At 38.7% G+C, this 23722-nt stretch overlaps 3 protein-coding genes across 5 annotated transcripts; 2 read left to right on the plus strand and 1 right to left on the minus strand.

Annotated features, from left to right (window-relative positions):
• Positions 1–8417: 8417 nt before the first annotated feature.
• Positions 8418–12135, minus strand: nkiras2 (NFKB inhibitor interacting Ras-like 2). Of its 2 annotated transcripts, none has more exons than XM_085454733.1 (4): positions 12067–12135; positions 11506–11628; positions 10867–11108; positions 8418–9905 (listed from the first exon to the last, which is right to left on the minus strand). In XM_085454733.1, exons 2-4 carry the CDS (start codon positions 11597–11599, stop codon positions 9663–9665), a joined length of 579 nt encoding a protein of 192 aa, XP_085310859.1. In that variant the 5' UTR covers positions 11600–11628; positions 12067–12135; the 3' UTR covers positions 8418–9662. The 2 variants fall into 2 exon arrangements, with proteins under 2 accessions (XP_085310859.1, XP_085310860.1); XM_085454734.1 differs by having other exon boundaries at positions 11506–11660; positions 12067–12103.
• dnajc7 (DnaJ (Hsp40) homolog, subfamily C, member 7) lies at positions 12078–18354 on the plus strand. Its single transcript, XM_085454731.1, has 14 exons — positions 12078–12220; positions 12954–13042; positions 13185–13309; positions 13760–13873; positions 14131–14205; positions 14355–14473; positions 14958–15111; positions 15241–15405; positions 15524–15615; positions 15775–15848; positions 16008–16154; positions 16493–16645; positions 16768–16830; positions 16950–18354. Exons 1-14 carry the CDS (start codon positions 12093–12095, stop codon positions 16985–16987), a joined length of 1536 nt encoding a protein of 511 aa, XP_085310857.1. The 5' UTR covers positions 12078–12092; the 3' UTR covers positions 16988–18354.
• Positions 18355–18840: 486 nt separating this feature from the next.
• Positions 18841–23630, plus strand: odad4 (outer dynein arm docking complex subunit 4). 2 transcript variants are annotated; one of them, XM_085454735.1, is made up of 11 exons: positions 18841–19072; positions 19156–19287; positions 19396–19549; positions 19633–19694; positions 20662–20812; positions 20971–21189; positions 21278–21485; positions 22090–22176; positions 22279–22475; positions 22629–22729; positions 22815–23630. In XM_085454735.1, the coding sequence occupies exons 1-11, from the start codon at positions 18959–18961 to the stop codon at positions 22848–22850; spliced, it is 1461 nt and encodes a 486-aa protein (XP_085310861.1). In that variant the 5' UTR covers positions 18841–18958; the 3' UTR covers positions 22851–23630. The 2 variants fall into 2 exon arrangements, with proteins under 2 accessions (XP_085310861.1, XP_085310862.1); XM_085454736.1 differs by lacking the exon at positions 18841–19072 and having other exon boundaries at positions 19170–19287; positions 19467–19549.
• The last annotated feature ends 92 nt before the right edge of the window (positions 23631–23722 follow it).

Genomic DNA, 23722 nt, shown 5'->3' on the forward strand with positions numbered 1-23722 from the left:
TTGTTTTATTTTGGATTTTTTTTTTTTAAATTTACATCCTTTACAGCAAATAACTTTTTTAGATTGTATTACTGCTACAACAATATAATATAGTTTTAAAGACAGGAAATGTGACTTCACACACATTTAAGATGAGAAATTTCACAATCGTCACTAGTCAGAATGTAACACAGAAAAACAGCATATTAATAAATAATAATAAATAATATTAATAAACAACAGATAATCCTGATTATATTCAAAACACTGGGATGCTGTTGTGCTGTAAAATAGAAGCATCAATAGTGCCGTATTGATGCCACTGTTTGTGGTACAAAAAAAACCCAAATTGAGACTAGAGTTTGTTAAGCAGTGGAGTAAATCAATTTGTTCTTCAGCTTCCACTTTATTGATGATAAATGGTCTTTCTATTGACTGGCGAGACGTTTTGTCCGCTTGTTCCCAAGTGTTCGCCAGATGTGTCAAACACTTCCAACAGACTCACTGAATGCACATAAACACATCGTGGTTTAGGACAAAATACGAAAAACAACCTAGATCTTGTCTTTGCGAGGTTCAAAACGCCTTCAGCCTGACTTATTAAGATGAACTTACCCTGTGCTTTCAGGACAAATGCTCTGTCTCACAAGCTCGTGGGCAGTCAGCACAACAACTAGCATGCGACACGACTGATGGCTTAAAAGCAGCTGATATTTACAGCTAGAAGAAGGTCAGTAGCTCAGAGAATAAAGGTGGCACTGATACATAAACTGCTCGTGTTTACTGCTGTGTGGAATTGTTTTGTTACCCTGGTGTTTTGTGATGGTGAAAATGAAAAGAGCATCAGTGCGGCAGCTTCCATAGTGGAAGTTTTTTTTTTGTTTTTCCTTTGAAAAGACGACGGAATTTAAAATGTTATCTATTTTATGGGTCCCCGTGAGAGCTGGATGCTCAACCGCAATCATGAATCGCACTGTCATGCATCAGTAAAAGAGTCGATGGTATTGCATTGCCTTGTTGCCCTGTGACTGTGACTAGCAAGTAAAAATCTTCCCTTTTGAGGTTAGTGTTGTCAAAAGGAGGAAGAACATTCATAAATCATCCAAGCAAGTGACAAATCAATCCTTCCACAGTGAATGTTTTAGAATTTGTGTTGTTAAAGTCTTTTTTTCTCTCCCTTTTTCTGTCTTTTATGCGGGTCAATACAGCCACTGAGCTATTACACAGAGAGCCTTTGACAAGAAAACATATTGGCATTTTACAGAAATCTCTTCCTCGCTTTTTGAGCTCAGGGGCATGAAAATTAACACCATTGTGTACTGTCATCGCCCAAATGTATGGTACAATCACTGAACCACTGGATCAATTCTAGGCCATTAAAAAGAACATGATTGAAATGAGATGGTACATGATAACACCCTCAGGGGGAAACTAAGGTGAGTGTAATATAATTTCTTAAATGTTCCACTTGAGGTTTTCTCATTATCTTGCATTAACCTTTCCAGTCAACATGCCTGTTTGGAGCCGGCAGATCATTTCCTTTGCTGAAATTTCCAGACCCTGTCTAACTGACATTGTTTCTGCTAAAACTTCTAAACAACAGATGAATGGAACAAAATTAATTCATGTTCCAGTAACACTTTTTATCTTTAACTTGTTTTAGCTGTAAAATTGCAGATCAAAATCCACTGTATGTTGGTTTTGGTGAAATGTTAGGGCAATGAACCAGTAGTCATTATTGTCCATGCTGCCCAGCATGGACACTAGTAAATTAAAATATTATTCCTGGATGGGGGTCAGACTTAATTGGACAATTGACCTACAAGCAGTTTCCTGACCTTCATGACAAATGAAAGAGACATAATGTTTTCAGTTGAGTCACAGTGTTGAATTTTTATTTTATCATTTTCATTGTAATTTTAAAAATGATGCCCAAAGAGAAATCAGTGCAATTAGGCTGGAGAAAAAAAAGCTATCAGAGAGGTGAATGCACTGCCCGGGTCAGATACACAAACAGACCAGAGAGACCACAGGAGGACACTAAAGTGCATTGTGACAGAATTATTTCCACAGGCAAGAGGACCAAATTTGACTTTTCCGGAAAGCATCTAAAAGACTTTGTAGAGTTCTGGGGAAAAAAATCTTTGGACAATAAGAAAACAATAAGAATTTGTATTACAATGGAAAGAGAAAAATATGAAGAGGGAGAGAAACAGCTGATGATCCAAGGCATACGCCATTATCATTCAACTTGAGGCAATGTATGCTGGCAACGTTATATATGGCTGCCAATAGAACCACTTCACTAATGATGTTATCGCTAATAAATGGCACAGGATGAATCCTGAAGTCTACACACCTATACTCTTTATCCAGATTTAGCCAAATGCTTAAAACTGATCAGTGTTTCATGAAGCAAATGGATAGTGACCCAAAGTGAAATGCAAATGCAGCCCAAGAGTTTCTCAAGGTGAAGAAATGGAATACTTTTTAGTAGCTCAGTCAGTCAGTCCCAACAGAGCTTGATTTTTGGTTAATAGATGGAAAACTGATTACAAAAAGACCCATAAACAAGCACAACTAAAGGTGGCTGCAGTAAAGGCCTGGCAGAGCCTCTCAAAGGAGAAAACACAGCGTTTATCTACATGGGTTTAAGACTTTAGGTAGTCACTGACTGCCAAAGATTTTCATCCAAGTATTAAAAACAATTCTTATATCTAAAATTATGTTAGTGTGGCCAATTAAAAATGTCTCCAACTTCTAAAAATCTGTACATCAATCACATTGGTTGTTTGATTTAACACCCGCTTATGTTGTGTACTGAGGCAAAATTACAAGTTCAAAACTCATGGACTTAACCGGAAACCCTCCCATGAAACACAGAGTGGAATTTATTGATTTACATCGGCAGAAAACTTTGTGCCTCACATAGACAAAAACTGCCTTTAAAAAACAATGTCTGTCTTCAGTAAACAAAAGTGTTTGCTACGTAGTTTTTGGTTATAGGCTAAAGTGCAAATCCTGTCTCAATCTATTCACATAGTTCAGAACATAACTGCAGAAAATCAATTGCTGCTTTTTGTTTTTATTGTGCTGGACAAACTTGACTCTATGATGTGGATTCCAGTATGTCCAGATGTATATCCTAGTGTGATGTTAAAAAAAGTGTATGTTTCTGTTCTGTGTACTGTTTGTTTGTATATGTGTTTTTCTGGCTGCTGTTACAACCAAATTTCAATTAAAGGATTATTCTATCTTATTCTACAGTTCCTTACAGTGACCACTGGAGGGCACCAAATTCTCCTATTTCAGTGTGTATGTTTCAACACTAGCATCCCCAGGCTTCTACCTTTCTACCTATAAAACCCGGAGAGCAGCCAAATGGCTTTTAGCTAAGCTTTAGCTTCAGCCAAGTGGAAGCTAAATTGGCTAGTCATTCATATGTATATTGGGTCGTTATCTGGGAATTCTGGAGGGAGGGGAGTGGGGGTGTGTGATTGAGGGCGTGGGGGAGCTGCTAAAAGCTGTGCACTTCCTTTTGTGTTTCATCTTGATGCATTCTCAATAATCCAGGGAAATAAATCTCCAAAAGTCACCAACTTGGAGTGTTTCAGTTTGCCATCTTAGGGAGAAATCAACACACATGGGTGTATGTCCTTTGTTGCTCAGATTTATTGATAAAAACAGTACAAAAAACCAACCATTTGTACACATATTTACAAATAATAATAAAAAGTGAGTGAGTTAGTGATGGGTCGTTCGCGAACGAAATGGCTCTTAGAGCCGGCTCTTTGACGTGAACGACGCGAGCCGGCTCCTTATCGCGAGCCGTCACGTGGGGGGTTTTTTTCTTTTTTTCTTTCTCTCAGCCTCTCTCTCGCACTTTTTTTCCGCTTCACTCTGCACGCGAGCCTTGTGCTTTACGCTGGGCAGAGGGGGGAGGGGCGGTAGTTACACTCAGTAGCACAGGAACAGAGCCAGAGAGAGAGAAAGAGAGGCAGGGACAACAACATTAGAAAGGTATAGTAATCATCCACAACTATTTTCGGTTGCAGATGATAAAGGATTGAGAAAGTTTATTCATGCAGGTCCATATGACAGAGAATATGCATGTTCTTTTAGTTTTCATATTATAATTTATATTTAATTGTGTTGTGGTTTGCAGTGTTTTGTGTTCTTTTCACTTTAAATTTGTGAAAGGAAAAAGCTGAAAATTTAAATAGTTAAAACTTGAAATGTGAATAGTTGATTTTTGTATTATATGATTTATTTATTACATTTTATGTGGAGTGAATAAATAAAAGTATATTTACGGTGGCCCCTAGAGACAAAGCACATACAAACTTCAAATCACGTACGAACTCTGAAGCATGTACAAACTCCAAAACACGTACAAACTCCAAAACACGTAAAAACACGTACAAACTCCGAAGCACGTAAAAACTCAGAAGCATATAAAAACTCAGAAGCACATAAAAACTCAAAACACGTACAAAAGACAACAGAAGTGCTCCAGGATGCTGGGCGCAGTGTTGAGCCTTTGTTATCTTGTGGCTACACAAGCCAGCAAGTACCAACGACCGGATTTGGTGTGTGGTAATAACAGGTAAATGAACTTTTTTTTAAATTATTTGAATATATATATGAGTGCCTGTGTATAAATATACAAACAATACACACATGCTTTCAATTGTGTAATTTAAGTGATCTAGTAGCTCTGCTTTGGAAGTTCAGTTCATGCTAGAAATGTGTTTTGGAGTTTGTACGTGTTTTGTCTCTAGGGGCCACCGCATATATTTATATATAAACATATATAAATAAAACCACTTGTTTTTACGTTAGTAATTCCTTTTGTACATAATTTTATATTATTGTTAATAATAAATAAATTAAAGCAACAAAACAACCTGAAGAGCCGGTTCGGAGCCGAAAGAGCCGGCTCTTTTTAGTGAGCCGAACCGAAAGAGCCGGATCTCTAAAAAGAGCCGGAAATCCCATCACTAGAGTGAGTACAAACAATTCAACATTTTCAGCAATCACTCACAATCCTGGCACTGCCATGGTATCTGTAGTCTGCATTTACCACATGTGTATCTTTTGCAGTGAACACATCGCACAGTGGCATGATTGTTCTTGCAGTTGTGTTTGACCTGACACGTGGCTCTTTTTCCAGGGCTAGGTGTGGAGGGTTGTGTCCGAAGCAACTGTTCTTTTCTTGCCTTCTTCGCAGCTACATGAGAGCGAGCCAACTCTGTTGCAAGCGCCACCAGGAAGTCCACCCGTCTTTCCTTCGTCCCGGTGCATGCTTGATACAGCACATGTGCATTCAGTGCTGCCATGTCAATCATGTTATAAAACACGGCGACTGGCCAGCGCCGTGTTCCTTTGCGGACAGTGTACTCCCGAACCATCTGGTCCATCACATCCACGCCACACTTTGTTTTGTTGTAAAGGGAGACAGTGTTTGGCTTCCTTTTGGTGGTGTTATGACAATAGAGTCAACAGGATTCGCAGGGAAATTCCTCAATCCACTAGACAGACAGATCGCAATGTATTCACCACTCAGGTATGTTACAGGTCTTTTGTGGTTCTATGTTTATGTGTTTCATTGTGTGTAAAAGGGCTATGGAAATAACAATTTATCTTATTTCTTAGGTGTTTTCAACCTCTGCTGCCACGCTGACGGCGTATGCGGCCAAACGGAAGAAGACAGTCTATATTCTTAGCAGCATGCACAGCGTGGTTCAGACTGATAACACCACCAAAAGGAAGCCAAACACTGTCTCCCTTTACAACAAAACAAAGTGTGGCGTGGATGTGATGGACCAGATGGTTCGGGAGTACACTGTCCGCAAAGGAACACGGCGCTGGCCAGTCGCCGTGTTTTATAACATGATTGACATGGCAGCACTGAATGCACATGTGCTGTATCAAGCATGCACCGGGACGAAGGAAAGACGGGTGGACTTCCTGGTGGCGCTTGCAACAGAGTTGGCTCGCTCTCATGTAGCTGCGAAGAAGGCAAGAAAAGAACAGTTGCTTCGGACACAACCCTCCACACCTAGCCCTGGAAAAAGAGCCACGTGTCAGGTCAAACACAACTGCAAGAACAATCATGCCACTGTGCGATGTGTTCACTGCAAAAGATACACATGTGGTAAATGCAGACTACAGATACCATGGCAGTGCCAGGATTGTGAGTGATTGCTGAAAATGTTGAATTGTTTGTACTCACTCACTTTTTATTATTATTTGTAAATATGTGTACAAATGGTTGGTTTTTTGTACTGTTTTTATCAATAAATCTGAGCAACAAAGGACATACACCCATGTGTGTTGATTTCTCCCTAAGATGGCAAACTGAAACACTCCAAGTTGGTGACTTTTGGAGATTTATTTCCCTGGATGATTGAGAATGCATCAAGATGAAACACAAAAGGAAGTGCACAGCTTTTAGCAGCTCCCCCACGCCCTCAATCACTCACCCCCACTCCCCTCCCTCCAGAATTCCCAGATAACGACCCAATATACATATGAATGACTAGCCAATTTAGCTTCCACTTGGCTGAAGCTAAAGCCTAGCTAAAAGCCATTTGGCTGCTCTCCGGGTTTTAAAGGTAGAAAACGCCAAATGGCGATCCGTGGGGGTTTAAGTGTCAATCAAGGACTGCACAGTCGCTGATTTCAATGGTACGTTGGTCTATGTAGGTTCTCATTCATGCAAGTCGTGGCGGTCTTAAGCAGTGTTGGTCAAGTTACTTGAAAAAAGTAATCAGTAACTAATTACTGATTACTTCCCCAAAAAAGTAATCCCGTTACTTTACTGATTACTTATTTTCAAAAGTAATTAATTACTTAGTTACTTTTTAAAAACACGATTTACAACCTGAAGAGGTGATAAAGCATAGATCTTTCAGCCCAATTCTACTTTTTCTACATAATCCATCATACAAAATGTAATCAAATGGAGAGGTACCTTTTGATAAAAACTTGTTTTATCAGTTTTAATCTTTTAACTTTATGCATCAAGCAAAATTTTAATTATATGCAACATTCTCTGACTTGAATAAATTAGTTTAACATTTAAACCTATTTTCTGCACATTCCAGCACATAAAATAAAATATTTTTTGTGTTTACACTCACTCTTTCAAATAGATGCAAGTAAAACACAGCAGAAAATAAATAAAGTCAAAGACTCAGCGGTCCTGTTGCTCTATTTTCATCTGTAAAGCAGAACTGCGGTAGGCGGAGGTTTACCCTGGTGCAGGTGTGCCACGGTCAGTTGAAGAATCCGCGAGTTTCTCTGTGAGTTTCCCATTACGTCATTGCGCACTCGGTGCTTGCTTGGAAGGGGTTTTTTCGCTGTAAAAAGAAGTTTTCTTCCCACGCACGATGGACACTAATGTTTTTGTCACTTTTTATGGAATCAAACTCAAAGTAAGGTCAATACTTCCACGCTTTAAACGCTGCACGCTCATACTCTCTCCCACAATCGATATATGATCCATTGTTGATCTGCACACAGCTGTTGTCACTAACGACGCACTCGCTTACATCACTGTCGTGAGACATTCTCGCAAAAATCACGGTTTTAGTAACGCAGCGTTTCTACGGGAAAGTAACGGTAATCTAATTACCGTTTTTGCAATAGTAATCCCTTACTTTACTCATTATTTGAAAAAGTAATCAGATTACAGTAACGCGTTACTGCCCATCTCTGGTCTTAAGTGCTTGAGTTGAAGGGAGCTGCATTTTTTAAGCTTCTCCAAGCAGGCTCACCTCTCATCTAAAAAGTCTCTCCAGTTCTAAAAGCCCACAGTCACATTGATAATCATTGACCCACCCTGTCACTCACATTTAAGTCCACCAGCTCTAAGGCACTCTCGAGAGGCGTTTCAACCCACACTCATGTAACCTAAAGGACTCCAATTAGAGGTGAAACATCTTAAAGGCGTGGGCAATTAATTTTCCTAAGGGGCCACATGAGAAACTGGGACTGTTGTGGAGTGCCACCCACATCACTGGTGGTCCTTCAAATGCCATGAGTCTATTTTCAAGCGTGTGAAGACAACAAACATGTTTTAACTGATATTAGATGTGACTTGTGATAATCGATTAGCTACAGTTGAAAGTCAAATGAAAGTAGGGTCTTTTTACAAAACCATGTGAAAAATCCTGTTTAACCACAAGATCAGAGACTTCTGCAATAAAATAAGTGACAGCAGAGGTTGCTTTTACTCAAAATTTCTAAATCAGATTAAATCTTCAGTCTTCAATTCCAGCTTCTGTTTTTTGAGTTTTACATCTTACTGACACAATTTTGTAAATAGAAAAGTAGAAATAAGAAGAACGGTGCAGAAAATAGCAAACAGAAAAATAGAATGACACCTGTTCTATGTTGAATTACCTAACCCACAACCACAAATTCTAATTAGGCACAGTCAAAGGCTTTAATCTGTTTACAAAACATGCAAACATCTCAAAAAAGCACATTTTCAGGATATTTATACATAAAGGTTAATCTTCACAAGAAAAAAAAGCTGCATGATATAGTGTTGACAGACCCTGGAACTGACAAATTTTCACATTTCCCCATTTTAGTGAAACTAACATTAAAAGCTGCTCATACATGACTTCATGCTACACCAGTCCAGTGATAGGTTCTACTTTACACCCCAGAAGAAAAAAAAACCCAATACACCGATTTCATCAGTGACGAATGAATCGTGTTGACATTGAAATGGAATTTAACTAAATCGAGTGTTCTCTTTTACATGCAACAAGAAAAAGTAGCACTTCAGCCTGCAGAAACACTGAAATATCATCTGACCATCTTGTAGTCAGACTCATCACACCCGTACAGAAAGCTAAATGTGATAAAGAATCTGAGTGATTCACGTGACAATATTAAACAGTAAATCTCAGCAACAAACGTGTAAGGTGTAACAAATCTCCACATCAACAGACAGGACAGTTTATGTACAATATAAATAATGCATCTATGAAACCCTTTCAGTCATCATTCCTTTTCCAATATGATATTCAGCATTTGTGTGATGCAGTTATTGGGTAACATTTGAAACTGCTGCCATTTTTGGTTCAGTCCGTGTATACATTTAGTGCACAGGTTTACCGAAAGAAAAAAAAAAGTAGCCAGTGTACAAACTATGTGTAAGGTCCTTCGTCATCATTACAGTGAGCCTCAAGTGACTATGATAGCTTAAATCTCTGGAATCTCAAATATAAACTGAGATCAAAATGATGATTGTCAGTAGATCAAGAGCTACAGTATGTAGCTCTAAATCACACAGTCTATCGCACATGTTTATCAATGCAGGTGAAACAGTTTGAACATTTTTCTACCTGGAAAAAATGGGAATTATTTGAGAACGGGAAATGTGATACATATACAGATGACAGAGACATAAAGAATTTACAAAAATCATAATTAGTTAAGAATTTTGTTTTTAACAAATATGAAATGCAGGTGTTTTATTAATATTAACAGTGCTCTCTGTTTACAAAGATCCATACAATCATCCTGCCTTCCTTCTCAACATAATTTCTCTGCCTTCTCAAATTTTTACTAAGTCAATCCTTCATGTTGATAAAATATATATGTTTTAATAAAACAGGGTTTCCTTTAACATGCCTCCCCTTTCAAAAGCTGTTTCGGATATTTTAGCTATCTGTTGAACCACTGCCCTTATTCTTATTGCGGCTGAGAGGGAAAGTGGACTTGCTCTGTGGCTGGGTCATTTTGCTGGCGAGGTAGACAAAGGGTTCAATGAGTGTACGTCGGTCCACTACAGACACCTCCCACAGACGCACCTTCTCATTCTTCGCCCAATTCTGGGCCACGTTCAAGTCAACTCTCCTCTCTTCCTGCTTGTCCAGTTTATTACCCAGCACAACAATGGTTACCTATAGATCAGATTATCAAGTTAGTTCCACATTAGTCACTGTACAACTCTTCACATTGTGCTTCATGACAGCTGCTGTGGCTTCAGATACAGCAGATTGTCTGGTGAAAATTAAATATGACTGGGAGGAAACAATATTCAAATTAATAATTTAGAAATATCATCCCAGGACATAGGGCAGATGAATCAATATCTGGCATCTCTGGCTTGCTTGCTTCTTTAATATCCCAGAGACCTGTATCAGACCCAAAAAGCTCTCGAACTGCTGTGTCATGAATTTATAAAGGCTTGTCATCCCTCTTTAAGTGCACATTAATGAAACATGACCCCCAAAGCAAGGCTACAACAATGACTAAAGCCTGACAACTAATGTTACAATATTAAATAACAATGCATTCTGCATACTGGTGCAGAATATTCTGCAGCTTTATGTATTCTATATTGTACTGTTTTTATCCATCCATTTTCTTTCCCTTATCCAATTTAGGGGACAGCCTGGACAGGCCCTCAGTTTAACGCAAGGCAAATAGAGAGATAAACAACCAGTCACACTCACATTTACACATAATGGCAATTTAGAATCACCAATTAACCTAACTCATGCATGTCTTTGGACTGTGGGAAACTAGACAACCCAGAAAGAACCCAAGCAAAGATGGGCAGACAGTCACACAGAAAGGCTGGTGGATTAAAACCTAAGACCTCCTTACTGTGAAGCAACCATGCTAATCACTACACCACCTATACTAAACCTTTTTATGTATATCTATTTATTAAAAAATAGTGATATATTAGATATCACATATATTAGATGAGCCACACTTTGAGCAGAATATTTATGAGGTTTTTAATAAACATAACTTCTTCTATTCTGAAATTACTAGAACAGAACAAGTAACTGTGAGGTGTACCAATCAAAACCCATGCCCTCACTATACACATTAATTGTATTTACTGCTTACCTCTTTCTTGTCTCTGTGGCGATCAATGTCTTTCTTAAGGGCCTCCATTCGTTTAAAGGACTCTTTACTATCAATGCTGTAGACTAGTACGAAGCCATCAGCAAAAGTGTAGTAATGTCGGGGAAACTCCATCCCATCCCGGAGTCCACGGGTGTCATAGAAGCGCACCTGCTCTCGTGTGCCACGGTCAGTTTCTATGGAGCCAATATAGATATCCTCAAGGGTCTCCATTGGCTCTGAACCTACCAAGAAATAAACAAAGGTGGACACAAATGATGTGATATGCTGCACAAATATTAAGATGACAACATGCGAGTCTTAGATGTTATAAACTTTTAATACAACTGTTATATACTGTTAACTCACCAAGCGTTGAGTTAATTCATTTAAACTTTATATAGCACCAAATCAATTTTGCTACGTTTTAATCACGATTTCAGTTACGATTACATACTGTCACATTAGTTATAAATAACTAATGGACGACAGAGAGAATACTCACTCAATAACATCAACACTACTGCAAGTCGACAACAAATTATATTATGCTTTGCTGCGATCACTCGGGGATAAACCACATTGACCATACATCATTTGACTCATTGAGGTAATATATGATAATGTAGGGAAGCGACATACCTGCAACATGATTGGCATACAGTAGTTGTTCTAACACAGCCGTTTTTCCTACTGCGGCTTGACCACAAACCACCACTTTACAGCTTTTACCCATGACGGTTTCTCACTCTCCAGTCCGAAAATCTGTTTAGGACAGAAGAAACAAAAAACAAAAACTACCCAATTGATCAAAGCCATTACTTAGAAACAATGCAAAACACAACAACACAGTACGCCTTATTTGGTTTCCTTTGTAGATAAACTGTGCTACTATGCACACTAGCTAACTTACAAGTTAGAAGAGCCCACTGGCAAAAAAACACCCCTTTTATCTGACATAGTTATTTTAAGTTTTTGCGTCGCAAACGATAGCTAATTTGGAGACGTTTGTACAGAAAATAGCTTAGCATTAGCTTCGGGAAGACACAAAACCACTATATCACAAAACCAGCCATTAATGTTGCCTGTATATGACAAATGCTAGTAAAAACGTGTCTTCAAAAATACACACGCTGATACTTCTGGTTATTTTGCCGACATTTATTTGCTAATTGTCATAATTTCGCTTGAGAAAACGCTTACCTTCCCAAATGTGCTACTTCCTGTTTATGTTGTACGTAACGACTGCAGTATGTAGCCCCGCCTTTCTCATTGACGGCAAAATGGCGACGGAGAGCTGTGATGCTGTGAACATGGACCCTGACATGGAACTGCTCAGCGATGAAGAATTAGAAAGGTGGTGGAAATTACAGCTATGTTGTCAGCGAATGAAAAACGCGTATATCAAAGTCTTTTATTGATATGTGTGCTCAAAAGCCCCCGTCGTGTTAATTTTCTTGTCGCAACATGAGAGCTTACCAGCGCGCTACCGCTAACAGTTTAGCTAAATTTGGCCCTGGAAAGCATCTAGCTCGGTTGCCTTCCACTTTAGCTAGCCCTTGTGTTGGATTTCTGGGTTTCGTTCACAGTAACGTATGTAAGTTGGTGGTTAATCGTTAAGTGTGAAAGTTGATCGGAGTTAAGAGTTTTGCTTTCACATCCCAGAGATGACCAAAGCTGGCTAATTACTTAATGGCACCATTCAGTTAATGAGTGTTCGTGATGTGAAGTATGACAGGCCTCCAAAAAAAGTAACGGCAGTAGCCCTTCAGGATGGTGTCATATGTTCCTGGCTCAGTCTCATTGCTGCGTGTTGGCTGGGAATACGTGCACTCTGTCCTGCTAGTTTGACTTGTTCTATGTTTAGCTAACTCAGTCCAGCAAACTGTCAAATGCACATTGTGTCATTCTTTCTTTACTCGAAAACATGAATATGAAAAAAAGTAATTACCTACCTCTAGTCAAGAAACAATTCAGCAAGTCTACCTCTACTTATCTTACCACCTGTCATGTGTTTTTCTCTTCTCACTTGTTTTAGATTTGCCTGCAAGCTTTATTTGATTTCTTTCTTTTTGCCCATTTCTACACAGGGAAGCAGAGAGCTTCAAAGAACAAGGCAATGCTTTTTATGTCAAGAAGGATTATGCAGAAGCATTCAATTATTACACCAAGGCCATTGGTAATTCTTTCTAAACAATTTCAGTATATATTTCTGTGGATAGAAGCTATGCTAATTTCTCATGTGGACGAGAATTTTAACATTTGCATCCAACATGTCCCTGGTAGAATATTAATAAAATTTTCTTAATTTAACATAACAGATATGTGCCCAAAGAATGCAAGTTACTATGGAAATCGGGCAGCGACACTAATGATGTTGTGCCGGTATAGAGACGCTCTAGAGGATTGCCAGCAAGCAGTACGACTAGACAACACCTTCATCAAGGTGGGTTGAAGAATTAAAGAAATTCCATTCATATATATATATATATATATATATATATATATATATATATATATATATATATATATATATATATATAGATATATATATAGATATATATATAGATATAGATAGATATAGATATATAGATAGTAGTGAGGATTTTCCTTTGTAAATATTTCTAACAAGCAATGGCTTTAGAGCAATACAGATTTTCACATAGACTGTAAAAGCTTTTGTTTATTGCAGATCTTGTATAAGTCACCAGTGGTCTATATCTGTAGTATTACAAGGCCAATAAACACATAAGCTCCAGCACTGTTGTTGGTTGTAGTCTAGTAATATATTACATAACAGATAAATATTTTAGAGGCAGTCATATGTTTTTAATGATGTTGGTCATTACAGGGTATTATCACTTTAGGCTGTGAACTGTAAATCTTTTACTTACAGGGCCATCTGCGAGAGGGCAAGTGCCACCTGTTGCTTGGGAATGCTATGGCTGCCAGCCGCTGTTTCCAGAGAGTTCTAGAGCTGGAGTCAGACAACAGCCAGGCCCAGCAGGAGGTGAGTTGGCCTCAGTTGCAGAGAGCATGACCTAACAACTTGGACATGATTATCCACTATTAAATTGGCTTTGGCCAAGCCAGTGAAAATAAAGAGCAAAAAAAGGTTTGAATGGAAATCCAGTAGTAGTAGTTCACAATCACTTGTACTTATTCTGACCTGGATTTAATAAGCATGGCACTCAAGAGACTAGCAGTTTCTGAGAAGCACTGAAGTTCTTCCTCATGGTTACTGAATATCATAAATTCCTTTGGCAGGTGAAGAATGCAGAATCTATCCTTGAATATGAGAGAATGGCAGAGATTGGATTTGAGAAGAGAGATTTCAGGATGGTAAGCTACTCATTAGATACAGTTTTAGTTGTTTTTTTGTTTTGTGTGTGTGTGTTTTATTTGTGAGGTGTGTTATTTGTGAGGTGTATTATGTCATAAATACCTGCCAAGTCAAGCATCACGTACTGCAGGTATCTGCTTGTGTTTAGGTTGTCTTTTGCATGGACCGTGCCTTGGATTCTGCCTCCGCTTGTCACAAGTTCAAGATACTAAAAGCAGAGTGTTTAGCCCTGCTGGGGCGATACCCCGAGGCTCAGTCTGTAGCCAGGTAAGAATGCACACTTGAAAAGATTTATTTATTTTTTGACATTATTGTCAAAGGGATATAATGGGGGAAAAGTCACTGAGGTATGTAGTTGCCCTAACATGAAGTACAACAAAACAGTATGCCTTTCTCAGACAGGGCCACTGAAATGTGCAAGCAGTGATTTCCATGCAGGTTGAAGAACTGTCAGGATGAAAAATCACAGCTGGTCAGGGCACGGATCCTTAAATTTAATCACTCCAGTTTGCCTTGAACATGAAGATTCCTTGTTGTGTTTATATGTAGTGCTTACTATATGTTCTGAATAGTGGGAACAGCGATTGTCATGATTTGACTCTTCTGATCTTTACTAGGTTGTCTGCAATACATTAAACAGTTGAGTTTTCAGAAATGAACTTCTCCTTTGAAGATGGTGTAACAGTACATTTTTTAATGTGATTTACTCTTTTTAATTGCACTTTGCCTGTAATTATCTGTTTGTATCCAGTGATATTCTTCGAATGGACTCCACTAACGCGGACGCTCTGTACGTGCGTGGTCTTTGTCTGTACTATGAGGACTGCATTGATAAGGCTGTGCAGTTCTTTGTCCAGGCCCTGCGTATGGCTCCTGACCACGACAAGGCTCGGCTTGCGTGCAGAGTGAGTAACTCAGTAGCTAACAGCTAACACAAATTTAGCAGGGGGAAAAAAATCTCCTTCACCAGTCTGCTTGAGGTTTCAGTTAGCTCAGAGGAGCTTTTAAAGCTGCTGTATGAATTTTCTACCCAGAATGCCAAAGCGCTAAAAGCCAAGAAGGAGGAAGGAAACAAGGCATTCAAGGAGGGAAACTATGAGGCAGCATGTGAGCTGTACTCTGAGGCGCTAACAATAGACCCTAATAACATCAAGACAAATGCCAAGCTGTACTGTAATAGAGCTACAGTCGGATCAAAGGTAAGACATAACATTAGTTTCATTAAAATATGTCAATTGTAGGCATACAGACACCACAGGTCACTACCTTTTCCTGTCTCTTTGCCTCACATGTTCACATTTTCTTTTTCTTTGAAAGCTCAAGAAACTAGAACAGGCCATTGAAGACTGCACGAAGGCCATCAAACTGGATGAGACCTACATCAAGGCCTATTTAAGGAGAGCACAGTGGTATGCCGAAGATTTTACTTTGTTGTTAGTAGACAGACCAACTTGTATGTCATTTGGTTTCTTTAAGCAGAAGCTTCACTTTTTTACCGACACTTTTGTATTTTATAGTTCAAATTGAGTAATGAATTGACTGAAAGACTTGTGCTTGGTGTCCTGCAGCTACATGGACACGGAGCAGTACGAAGAGGCAGTGCGGGACTATGAAAAGGTTTACCAGACAGAGAAGACAAAAGGTGGGGGCAGAGCAGATATTACCACCTCACAGTGCTCCTTTTCCACATATTGGCACCTTTGGACTAGTATTAAGTTGCCACTTTAGAGACATTACATAACTGTTTTTAATGCAATGCTTACTAATCTACATGCTGTGTGTTTTTGACTTTATTACCTAGAACACAAGCAACTCCTGAAGAATTCCCAGCTGGAACTGAAGAAAAGCAAACGGAAAGATTACTACAAAATCCTCGGGGTGGATAAGAACGCAACAGAAGAGGAGATCAAGAAAGCTTACCGCAAACGGGCACTTTTACATCACCCAGGTGCTTGATTTCTACGTAAAAAGAGAACTAAACATCACATCAATGAAGAGTCCTGAATTGTAGGGGGAAGTTTTTCTGCAGCAAATATGGCCATATAATTTCCAGTGAAAAGATATTTTAAAACATTATTTTAGGGAACTGTTTTTTTTTTTTTAATCTTATCTTTATTCAGACATTTGAAATGAAAATCAGTTTAGATAATCCTTCAAAATAACTGCCTAAATAAGTGACATGGGTGATTTTTGGTATGGCAGCTGAGCTGTGAGATTTGCTTCTAGAAGGACTTTGATTTAAATTACCAAATATAATACTGCTTTCATTTTCCCCCCTCCCTTTAGACCGTCACAGTGGAGCTAGTGCTGAGGTACAGAAGGAAGAGGAAAAGAAGTTTAAGGAAGTGGGCGAAGCTTTCAGCGTGCTTTCTGACGCAAAGAAAAAGTCTCGCTACGACACCGGACAGGATCTAGAGGATGACGGCATGAACATGGGAGGTGAGCATATGGGCCGACTTCAGTGTGTGAGGTCTCAAGGATGATCAGATTGAAATGATACGAGAAAATTCAGCCAGATAGTTCCGTGTTCATGTCGCTTCTTGTGTTTTCTTTCTTTCCAGATTTTGATGCCAACAACATTTTCAAGGCATTCTTTGGAGGTCCAGGGGGTTTTAGTTTCGAAGGTAACATATGTTCTGTTTGAAAGTAAAAATCTGTCCCTCTGCCAGCCATTTGGAAGGAGTCCCACAATCTGAGAATATCCTAAATGCGCTAATGGTTTTGTTTTTTTTATTATTTTCAGCATCTGGACCTGGAAATTTCTTCTTCCAGTTTGGTTAATTGGAAGAGTCGACTACCTAAACAGTTACTACATCAGGACTTTCCAACAATGTCAACCCCACAACCCATCATCTGTATTTAATAACTGACTGATTTGCAAGTCAGTTTCCTGTATATGCCATTGACTGAATGAATGCAACCCAATGCAGCAAATGCCCGTCTAGCAAAGGACACCAAGTTGGCTCAAACTGAGTTGGTAGTTTTACTGGTTTTGGATTTAGTTTTCTTCCTTCCAGAATTAAACAAACTTGAAAGTCGGTAATGGCTAACAACACTGGTCCAAATAGTCTGGATTTTTCAAATAGGAAAGATTGCACAGCTATTATATTAGAGCTTTTAGGGATCCATGCAGGAAGTGCCATCCTGGGGAAAACTCTCGAGCAAGCTATTATCCTGCTCATCTCAACTTACTGCTGAGGGGGGGTATTCTCTGCATGACAGTTAATAACTTGCTCAGTGATTTGTGATGGAAATCACTGAGCAAGCTGCACCATCCCCGTTTTTTTTTTTTTTGTTTTTTTTTGACGAATCTGTCACACAGACAGTTGGCTGCTACGAATTCGCACTGAAAACTGCCTCCTTGTCATAAGCCTTTGGGAGCACTCAATCTTCTTTTTTAAGTTGACAACAGCTGGAGTCTAGACCTACGCATGTAATTCAGCCGAAGCACACTAGAAAGGCGGCAGAGGAGACGGCCGTGCTGGTTTTGTTGTCAGCAAAGTCTCCGTCCCTTCTGTTGTTTCACATTTGATGTTGCCATTCACAGATTGCTGCATTGTACATTTTACTGGAATGTAAAGTGTTGATTTGTGATAATAGTTGAGTTTCTTTTTTTCCATTTTTTTATCGTCATAATGTATATTTATTGTAAATTTGCTGTCTGATATAAACGTCAGCGTAAGATGAAGATGCTCTTCTCCTAAGATTGAAAGAGGCACCCACCATGAACACTACGTTGGGAAAAAAAATAACCAAAAAACCTCAGGAAGATGATTGGTTTGCTAGATCTGCATGGCATTTTAAGCTCAAATCGATTACAGTATACAGTAGAGGTTATTTGACATTGAAGCTGTCTAATTTTATTCAATGCAAGGTGGAGGCATCGAGCAAAAGTGACAACTTTATTGCTCCACATAAAGTGAAATCTGTTTGCTGTTGTCCAAAATGTTCAGGTGCTGTGTGATGATTGAAACGTAGGAATGTTTAATCATTTCCCCATTAGTCCATTGGTGCACTTGAGTATGAAGAGTGTCCTCATTTTGCTCTGATTGTTTTTGCTCTTTATGGTGAGAGTGAGACCATCCACTCTTTTCCCTGGAAAAGTACCAGCCATGACAATAAAGTTGGCCTCCTCTGGGTTTCCCCTAGATTGATATCTTTCTTTTGTTTGGAATCATTAGTTTAGAAGTATTGCATAAAGATACCGTGTGGTTTTACAGATTGCTGTGGGAGTGAGTCCTGCAATCTGGTATCATGCCAAAAAAGTGATGTCCTGTATTTGCCAGAAAAGAATGATGTATCTCGTGAATAGAGCTGCAAACAGTTATTGGGGAAAGTGACTTTTATATGTCTTATTTGTTCTAGTAAAATTTCACGGACATTAAAAATGTCTTTTTCAAAAGAGATCTGACCAAGAGGGCAGCAGAAATTAAAACTTTAAAAATATTTTAAGTTGCCAAAAAAGAACTGGAGTGAGTAAAATGTGAACCATAGAGTGGGGAAAATATCATAGTCATAAAGAGGCTTCTAAAATAGGTTTATATCTTTGTTTTGTTTCGGAATTTTAAGAAAAAAGTAGCGTGGAGGTTGGTGTACTGCAGGAGATGAGCAGCAGAGGGCGCTGCTTCCTCGCGATTCGTTTGTTGGTGTTGCTAGGATACCAGCTAAACGTGGATCGATGCGTTGGGCTAAAGTTTATACGAGTTAAACTGGCTTCAAGTTGACGGAAAGAAAGTTTAAAAGTGGCCAAAAATGGCAGACCTCGAAGACCAGCAATCTAAGGGCGTATTCGCAACTTTAATGGCCGATGGGAAATGGATGTACCAGGCAGGAGAGTATAAAAAAGCTATAGACAGCTTCACAGAGGTAAGTGTTAAGTGTCGTCGTTACCTTTTCTCTGATTTTTTTTTAAGCACTCTAGAAATGGCTCACTTCTTTTCTTTGTTTAGGCACTGGCTTTAAAGCCTAGTGACAAGCAGTGCTTTGTTGCTCGGTCCAGATGTTACCTGAAGATGGGAGGGTTTGACAACGCTTTGAGAGATGCAGAAGCTTCACTTAAAAGAGACAACTCGTTTTTTGAGGTAAATGTTTTTCTGCTGTCATGATAGAAAATGAGTAAAATGTATCTTTATATCCCCGCTAAAGGTTCAGTGCCTATTGTATACATTTGTTTTGAATCACCATTTTAGGGTTTGTACCTGAAGGCAGAAGCTTTATACTACATGGGAGAATTTGAATTTGCCCTGGTGTTTTACCACAGAGGCCATAAACTACGTCCACAAATGCAGGAGTTCAGACTGGGTATCCAGAAAGCACAGGAGGCCATAGAAAACTCTGTTGGCAGTAAGTGTCTTGTTAATAGTGTTGCAATCATCTCACATCTCCTTACCTAAAATATGAGCCGCTTGTTCTTTGCCATCTTTTAGGTCCTTCCAATGTGAAATTGGAGATTAAAGGAGACCTGTCATTTCTCAACATAGGTGGTGAGGTGAGTCTTTGGTGCATATATCTTCAGTAAATAATAATAATAATAATAAAAACAACCCCAATGAGGTAAGTCACAATTATCACAGTACAGCACAAACTCAGTTAAACTTAAGGGACATCATCTTACCAGCTGGGATGCTTAAACCAATGTGAATCGTGCTTTGGTGCATTGGAGAGGTAAGACCAAGGAAACCTCCAAAAGTCTTTGCAGCTGGTAACTAGGATGAAACTAGATGTGTATCTAGGATGGCACATCTATTCAATGTGCCATTGCAATGACGTTTTCTTTGTCTCCCAACACAGTTATCAGAGTGTGGAGCAGTTTGGTCAGAGCAGCATGAATGATTAGCCTTCTGGAGGTCTTTTTGTAGGGCTGTGGCAGTGCTCCTCCTGTTCCTCCTTGCACCAAGGAAAAAAATACTGGTGCAGCTCTCTTTAACAGCCTTTCTCCTGATACAAGTTCCCTTAATTTTTATTTGAGCAATGTATTTAACATGCAGGCTTAGAGGCAGAGCTGTTCTAATGGTACAAGGGAAATAACAATAAAAATGACAGTATTTGTCATTTAGCCAGGATTCGTTGCAGGAAGGCACTACAGCTCGCTGTATATCAAAACTGCTAGACAATAGAAAGATTTCTTCCCTCTTGCTATGAATCCAATGAACAGTTGTCTTGATGCATGCTTAATCATCCAGGTAGGTAAATCCATGTCTGAAGAAGTCACTTGGATGAACAATGAAACATTTCTCCCACTGAAAGAGACTGAAAATGTTACATAAACAGTTAAATCCATGCACACTCAAATCCTATCACCACCTGTATGTATTCTGTAGAACAAGGCTGAGTCATTGCTTCAATTATGTGTCTTGTCTCAATCCCCCCAAAACCCCTGCAGTTTTCTGTATGCAATGTTTAGCCTGACCTGTCTTCTGATGCACAGTGTTATGTTATGTTTCTGAACTGTTAAGAGGGCCAAACCAATTGCAGCTATCCAGAATCTCACAAAGAAGAAAAATCAGAAGACTGAGAAAACCCCAAAGAGTGAAAAGACAACCAAACAACTTCTGGGCGAGTTTTATAGTGACAAGAAATATCTAGAAAATCTGATGAAAGATGAAGGTAATTTGCTATTTGTTCAAATTTACACACACTGTATGTTTCTATGTATCTAACTGTCACCTAGCATATACTGTTCAAAATGTTTACTTAAAAAAAACAACTATATCTGTTTCATTCTTGTTGAATAATATTAATAGCTGTTATGTAATGATTTGCAGACTTGATAGAAGGTACAACAAAGAGTGGGGAGAAGGTGAAGGACATCATTCAGAGATGTCTGTCTTACCTTGACACTTGCACTGAATTTTGGCACCAGGAGAAGCCTACTTCTGCACAAGAAATGAGGCAGAAGTTCATGCAAGAGAAATGTACAAAGCGCCGTAATAGCGCACTCTCTTCTGGATTTCTGCTGAAAAGCCTGGATGAAATTGACAGAGGCAAGATAGCATTCTGGATAAACATAGACCTTGATTCTCTCTTTTACTTTCAGTTTAAAAATTCTCACTGTCCTCTTTGTCATCCCAGAGTTTATGTCCGGAAATGCAGAAGGCACTCTGAAGAAGGCAGAAGAAGTCATGAAGATGGTGCAGAGGTGGTCTGAGAAAGAGGTTCCTAATAAAAAAGAGGTTTTGGGCACCTTGCACAGTTGCATTGGCAATGCTTTGGTTGACCTGGGAAACATGGACAAAGCATTGGAGCATCATCAGAAAGACCTGGAGTTGGCCAAACAGTGGTGAGAAGAAAGGCAGAATAGGAGTAAAACTACATATTTGGACGAGAGATTAAATCCACCACACAAACTTCTTCATAGACCAGAACCAGTTCTATAGAACATATTACTATTGACCGTCAGCAGCTTCACTGGCTTCTTGTAAAGTATTGCATTCATTTTAAGATTTAGCTTCTTACTTTCAAGTCTCTCCATAATCTCGCACAACCTTATCTCTCTGGTCTTCTGCACATTGCTACTCCTTGCTATACCTTGAGATCCTCCTCCTCTTTTTCTTTCATTATACCACCTACTTGTCTGACTACCATGGATTTTAGAGCTTTCAGCCGAGTGGACCTCTCATCTTTAGAAATCTCTCCTGTAGCACACTCACAATATTGATTTTCTTCCTATTATTAAAACCAGCATTAAAATACATCCTTTTAAGCTCGCTTATTCTCTTTGATTCTGTAGTATTGAATTTTAATTCTACAATTTTTCCATTTTTTATACATACAGTTATGTGTCCCTGAGTGTCTTGAAAGGTTCCTATAAATATTTTTTAATCACTATTATTATTATTATTATTATTAAACATTAAGAAATCTTTTTTTTTTTTTACCTACAGCAAGCTCCCAGGAGCACTGTCCAGAGCTCTGGACAACATTGGCCGAGTCTATGTTCGAAATGAAGAGTTTGCAGAGGCCATTCAAGTGTAAGTAAATAATCAAATAATACCTGCACTTGAATTCATCCAAAAACTATGTTTATTTCTGACACATTTATTTAATCCTTTTTATTCCATTTTGTTTATAAGCTGGGAAAAGAAGCTTCCGCTGGTTTGCAGTGATTTGGAGAAGACATGGTTGTTACATGAGATCGGTTTGTGTTACCTGAAGCTCGATCACCACGAAGAAGCTCGAGATTATGGCGTCCGTTCAGTAGCTGCTGCTGATGGAATCGCCGATAAGAAGTGGCAGTTGAATGCCAATGTTTTGGTTGCACAGTCAGAATGTAATTGGTTATTTATTTATGATGCATCACTTTATATTAACAAAACAGAGACACGCAACTTTAATACTTTACTTCTTAAACCACAGTGTGTTTGAATCAGTCATACTGTTGCACAGTTCTTTAACCTGATCCCAGTTTACTCTTTTATATCAGTGAAGCTTGGAAACTATGAATCTTGTGTCACCCACTTTGAAAGAGCTTTGTCCTATGCCAAACTTCTAGAAGATGATTCTGCCATGGATGCTATTGAGAAGGTTCGTGCTTCTTTGTTGTATACATTCTTTTGTTTTCCTTTTTACGTACGTTTTTTCAGTCCTGACATTTCTCATTTGTTTTCAGGCCCTTCATGAAGCAAAGCAACACCTAACACAATGAGGAACCCCTTCAGTCAGAATGGTTGAGGAAAAGAAGAAGAAAGACTCATTTTGTGTGTGTGTGTGTGTGTGTGTGTGTGCGCGTGCGTTCATTTACACACCTATATGGAACACAGCAATAAAGCAGTAACTTAATCAAATGAGAAGATCATATTCAGAGTTGTAAAATATATCCGTTTTATGAACAGTGATTCGTTGTGGAATAAAAGTGTTTATGGGAGATGCTTAAAACTTGAATTTCGGATGTTCAGAAGAACAATGCATACCGACATTTTCTGTAGCATTTTTACTAAAGCTATAATTCTTAAAGCTTATGCAGAATTATAGTAGTTCTGAAAAACTCTTCTTTTTTTTTTTTTTAAATGAATATATTCAGGTACAGTCATGATGTAATTGCTGAGCCCATATTTTTGTTCTGTGCAAGTTCCATGACAAACTGAAATGTTATCTGGAAAATGTGTCACTTGATATACAAAGTTCTGTTTACTGATATAAATACTGAAACCTGGCAACCATTAAGTCCCATTAATCAGTATTACCTTAGAGCTTCCATATATAGAGATTAACTTATTATAGAGAACTTCCTTATTTCACCTTCCTAGTACCCCTATTACAAGGCGTGCACTGTGTGATTTGCAAACAGATGACTGCTTCTTGCAAATTTCCCATTGATAGAAACACAGCCTGCTTACAGTTCATAGTTTCTTCACAGAACCTTTATTTTACTGAAGTTTTAATAAGATGTTTTTCCATTAAAGAGAAGTTGTGTTACTGTCACGTACCCAAGTGTTTATGCAAACTTTTTTTTTACTGAAACACAATTGTTGTGATATGAGTGACAGTGTGTGTAGTGCCCTTTGAATTTTAACCACA

This window comes from Copadichromis virginalis, linkage group LG4 (assembly GCF_057382275.1).
Source record: "Copadichromis virginalis isolate Kocher_CV1m ecotype Utaka linkage group LG4, C_Virginalis_male_GT1.1, whole genome shotgun sequence".
NCBI classification, from domain to species: Eukaryota; Metazoa; Chordata; class Actinopteri; order Cichliformes; family Cichlidae; genus Copadichromis; species Copadichromis virginalis.

What these genes read in the sequence shown, in the direction of transcription:
- nkiras2 (XM_085454733.1), bottom strand. Translation starts at nt 11,599, where the DNA reads ATGGGTAAAAGCTGTAAAGTGGTGGTTTGTGGTCAAGCCGCAGTAGGA. An exon ending in GTATGCCAATCATGTTGCAG is followed by an intron (nt 11,109 to 11,505) that starts GTATGTCGCTTC and finishes ATTTCTTGGTAG; the next exon opens with GTTCAGAGCCAATGGAGACC. An exon ending in GCCACAGAGACAAGAAAGAG is followed by an intron (nt 9,906 to 10,866) that starts GTAAGCAGTAAA and finishes TCTGATCTATAG; the next exon opens with GTAACCATTGTTGTGCTGGG.
- dnajc7 (XM_085454731.1), top strand. Translation starts at nt 12,093, where the DNA reads ATGTTGTACGTAACGACTGCAGTATGTAGCCCCGCCTTTCTCATTGAC. An exon ending in AGCGATGAAGAATTAGAAAG is followed by an intron (nt 12,221 to 12,953) that starts GTGGTGGAAATT and finishes ATTTCTACACAG; the next exon opens with GGAAGCAGAGAGCTTCAAAG. An exon ending in TTATTACACCAAGGCCATTG is followed by an intron (nt 13,043 to 13,184) that starts GTAATTCTTTCT and finishes TTAACATAACAG; the next exon opens with ATATGTGCCCAAAGAATGCA.
- odad4 (XM_085454735.1), top strand. Translation starts at nt 18,959, where the DNA reads ATGGCAGACCTCGAAGACCAGCAATCTAAGGGCGTATTCGCAACTTTA. An exon ending in CATAGAAAACTCTGTTGGCA is followed by an intron (nt 19,550 to 19,632) that starts GTAAGTGTCTTG and finishes GCCATCTTTTAG; the next exon opens with GTCCTTCCAATGTGAAATTG. An exon ending in CTGGAGTTGGCCAAACAGTG is followed by an intron (nt 21,486 to 22,089) that starts GTGAGAAGAAAG and finishes TTTTACCTACAG; the next exon opens with CAAGCTCCCAGGAGCACTGT.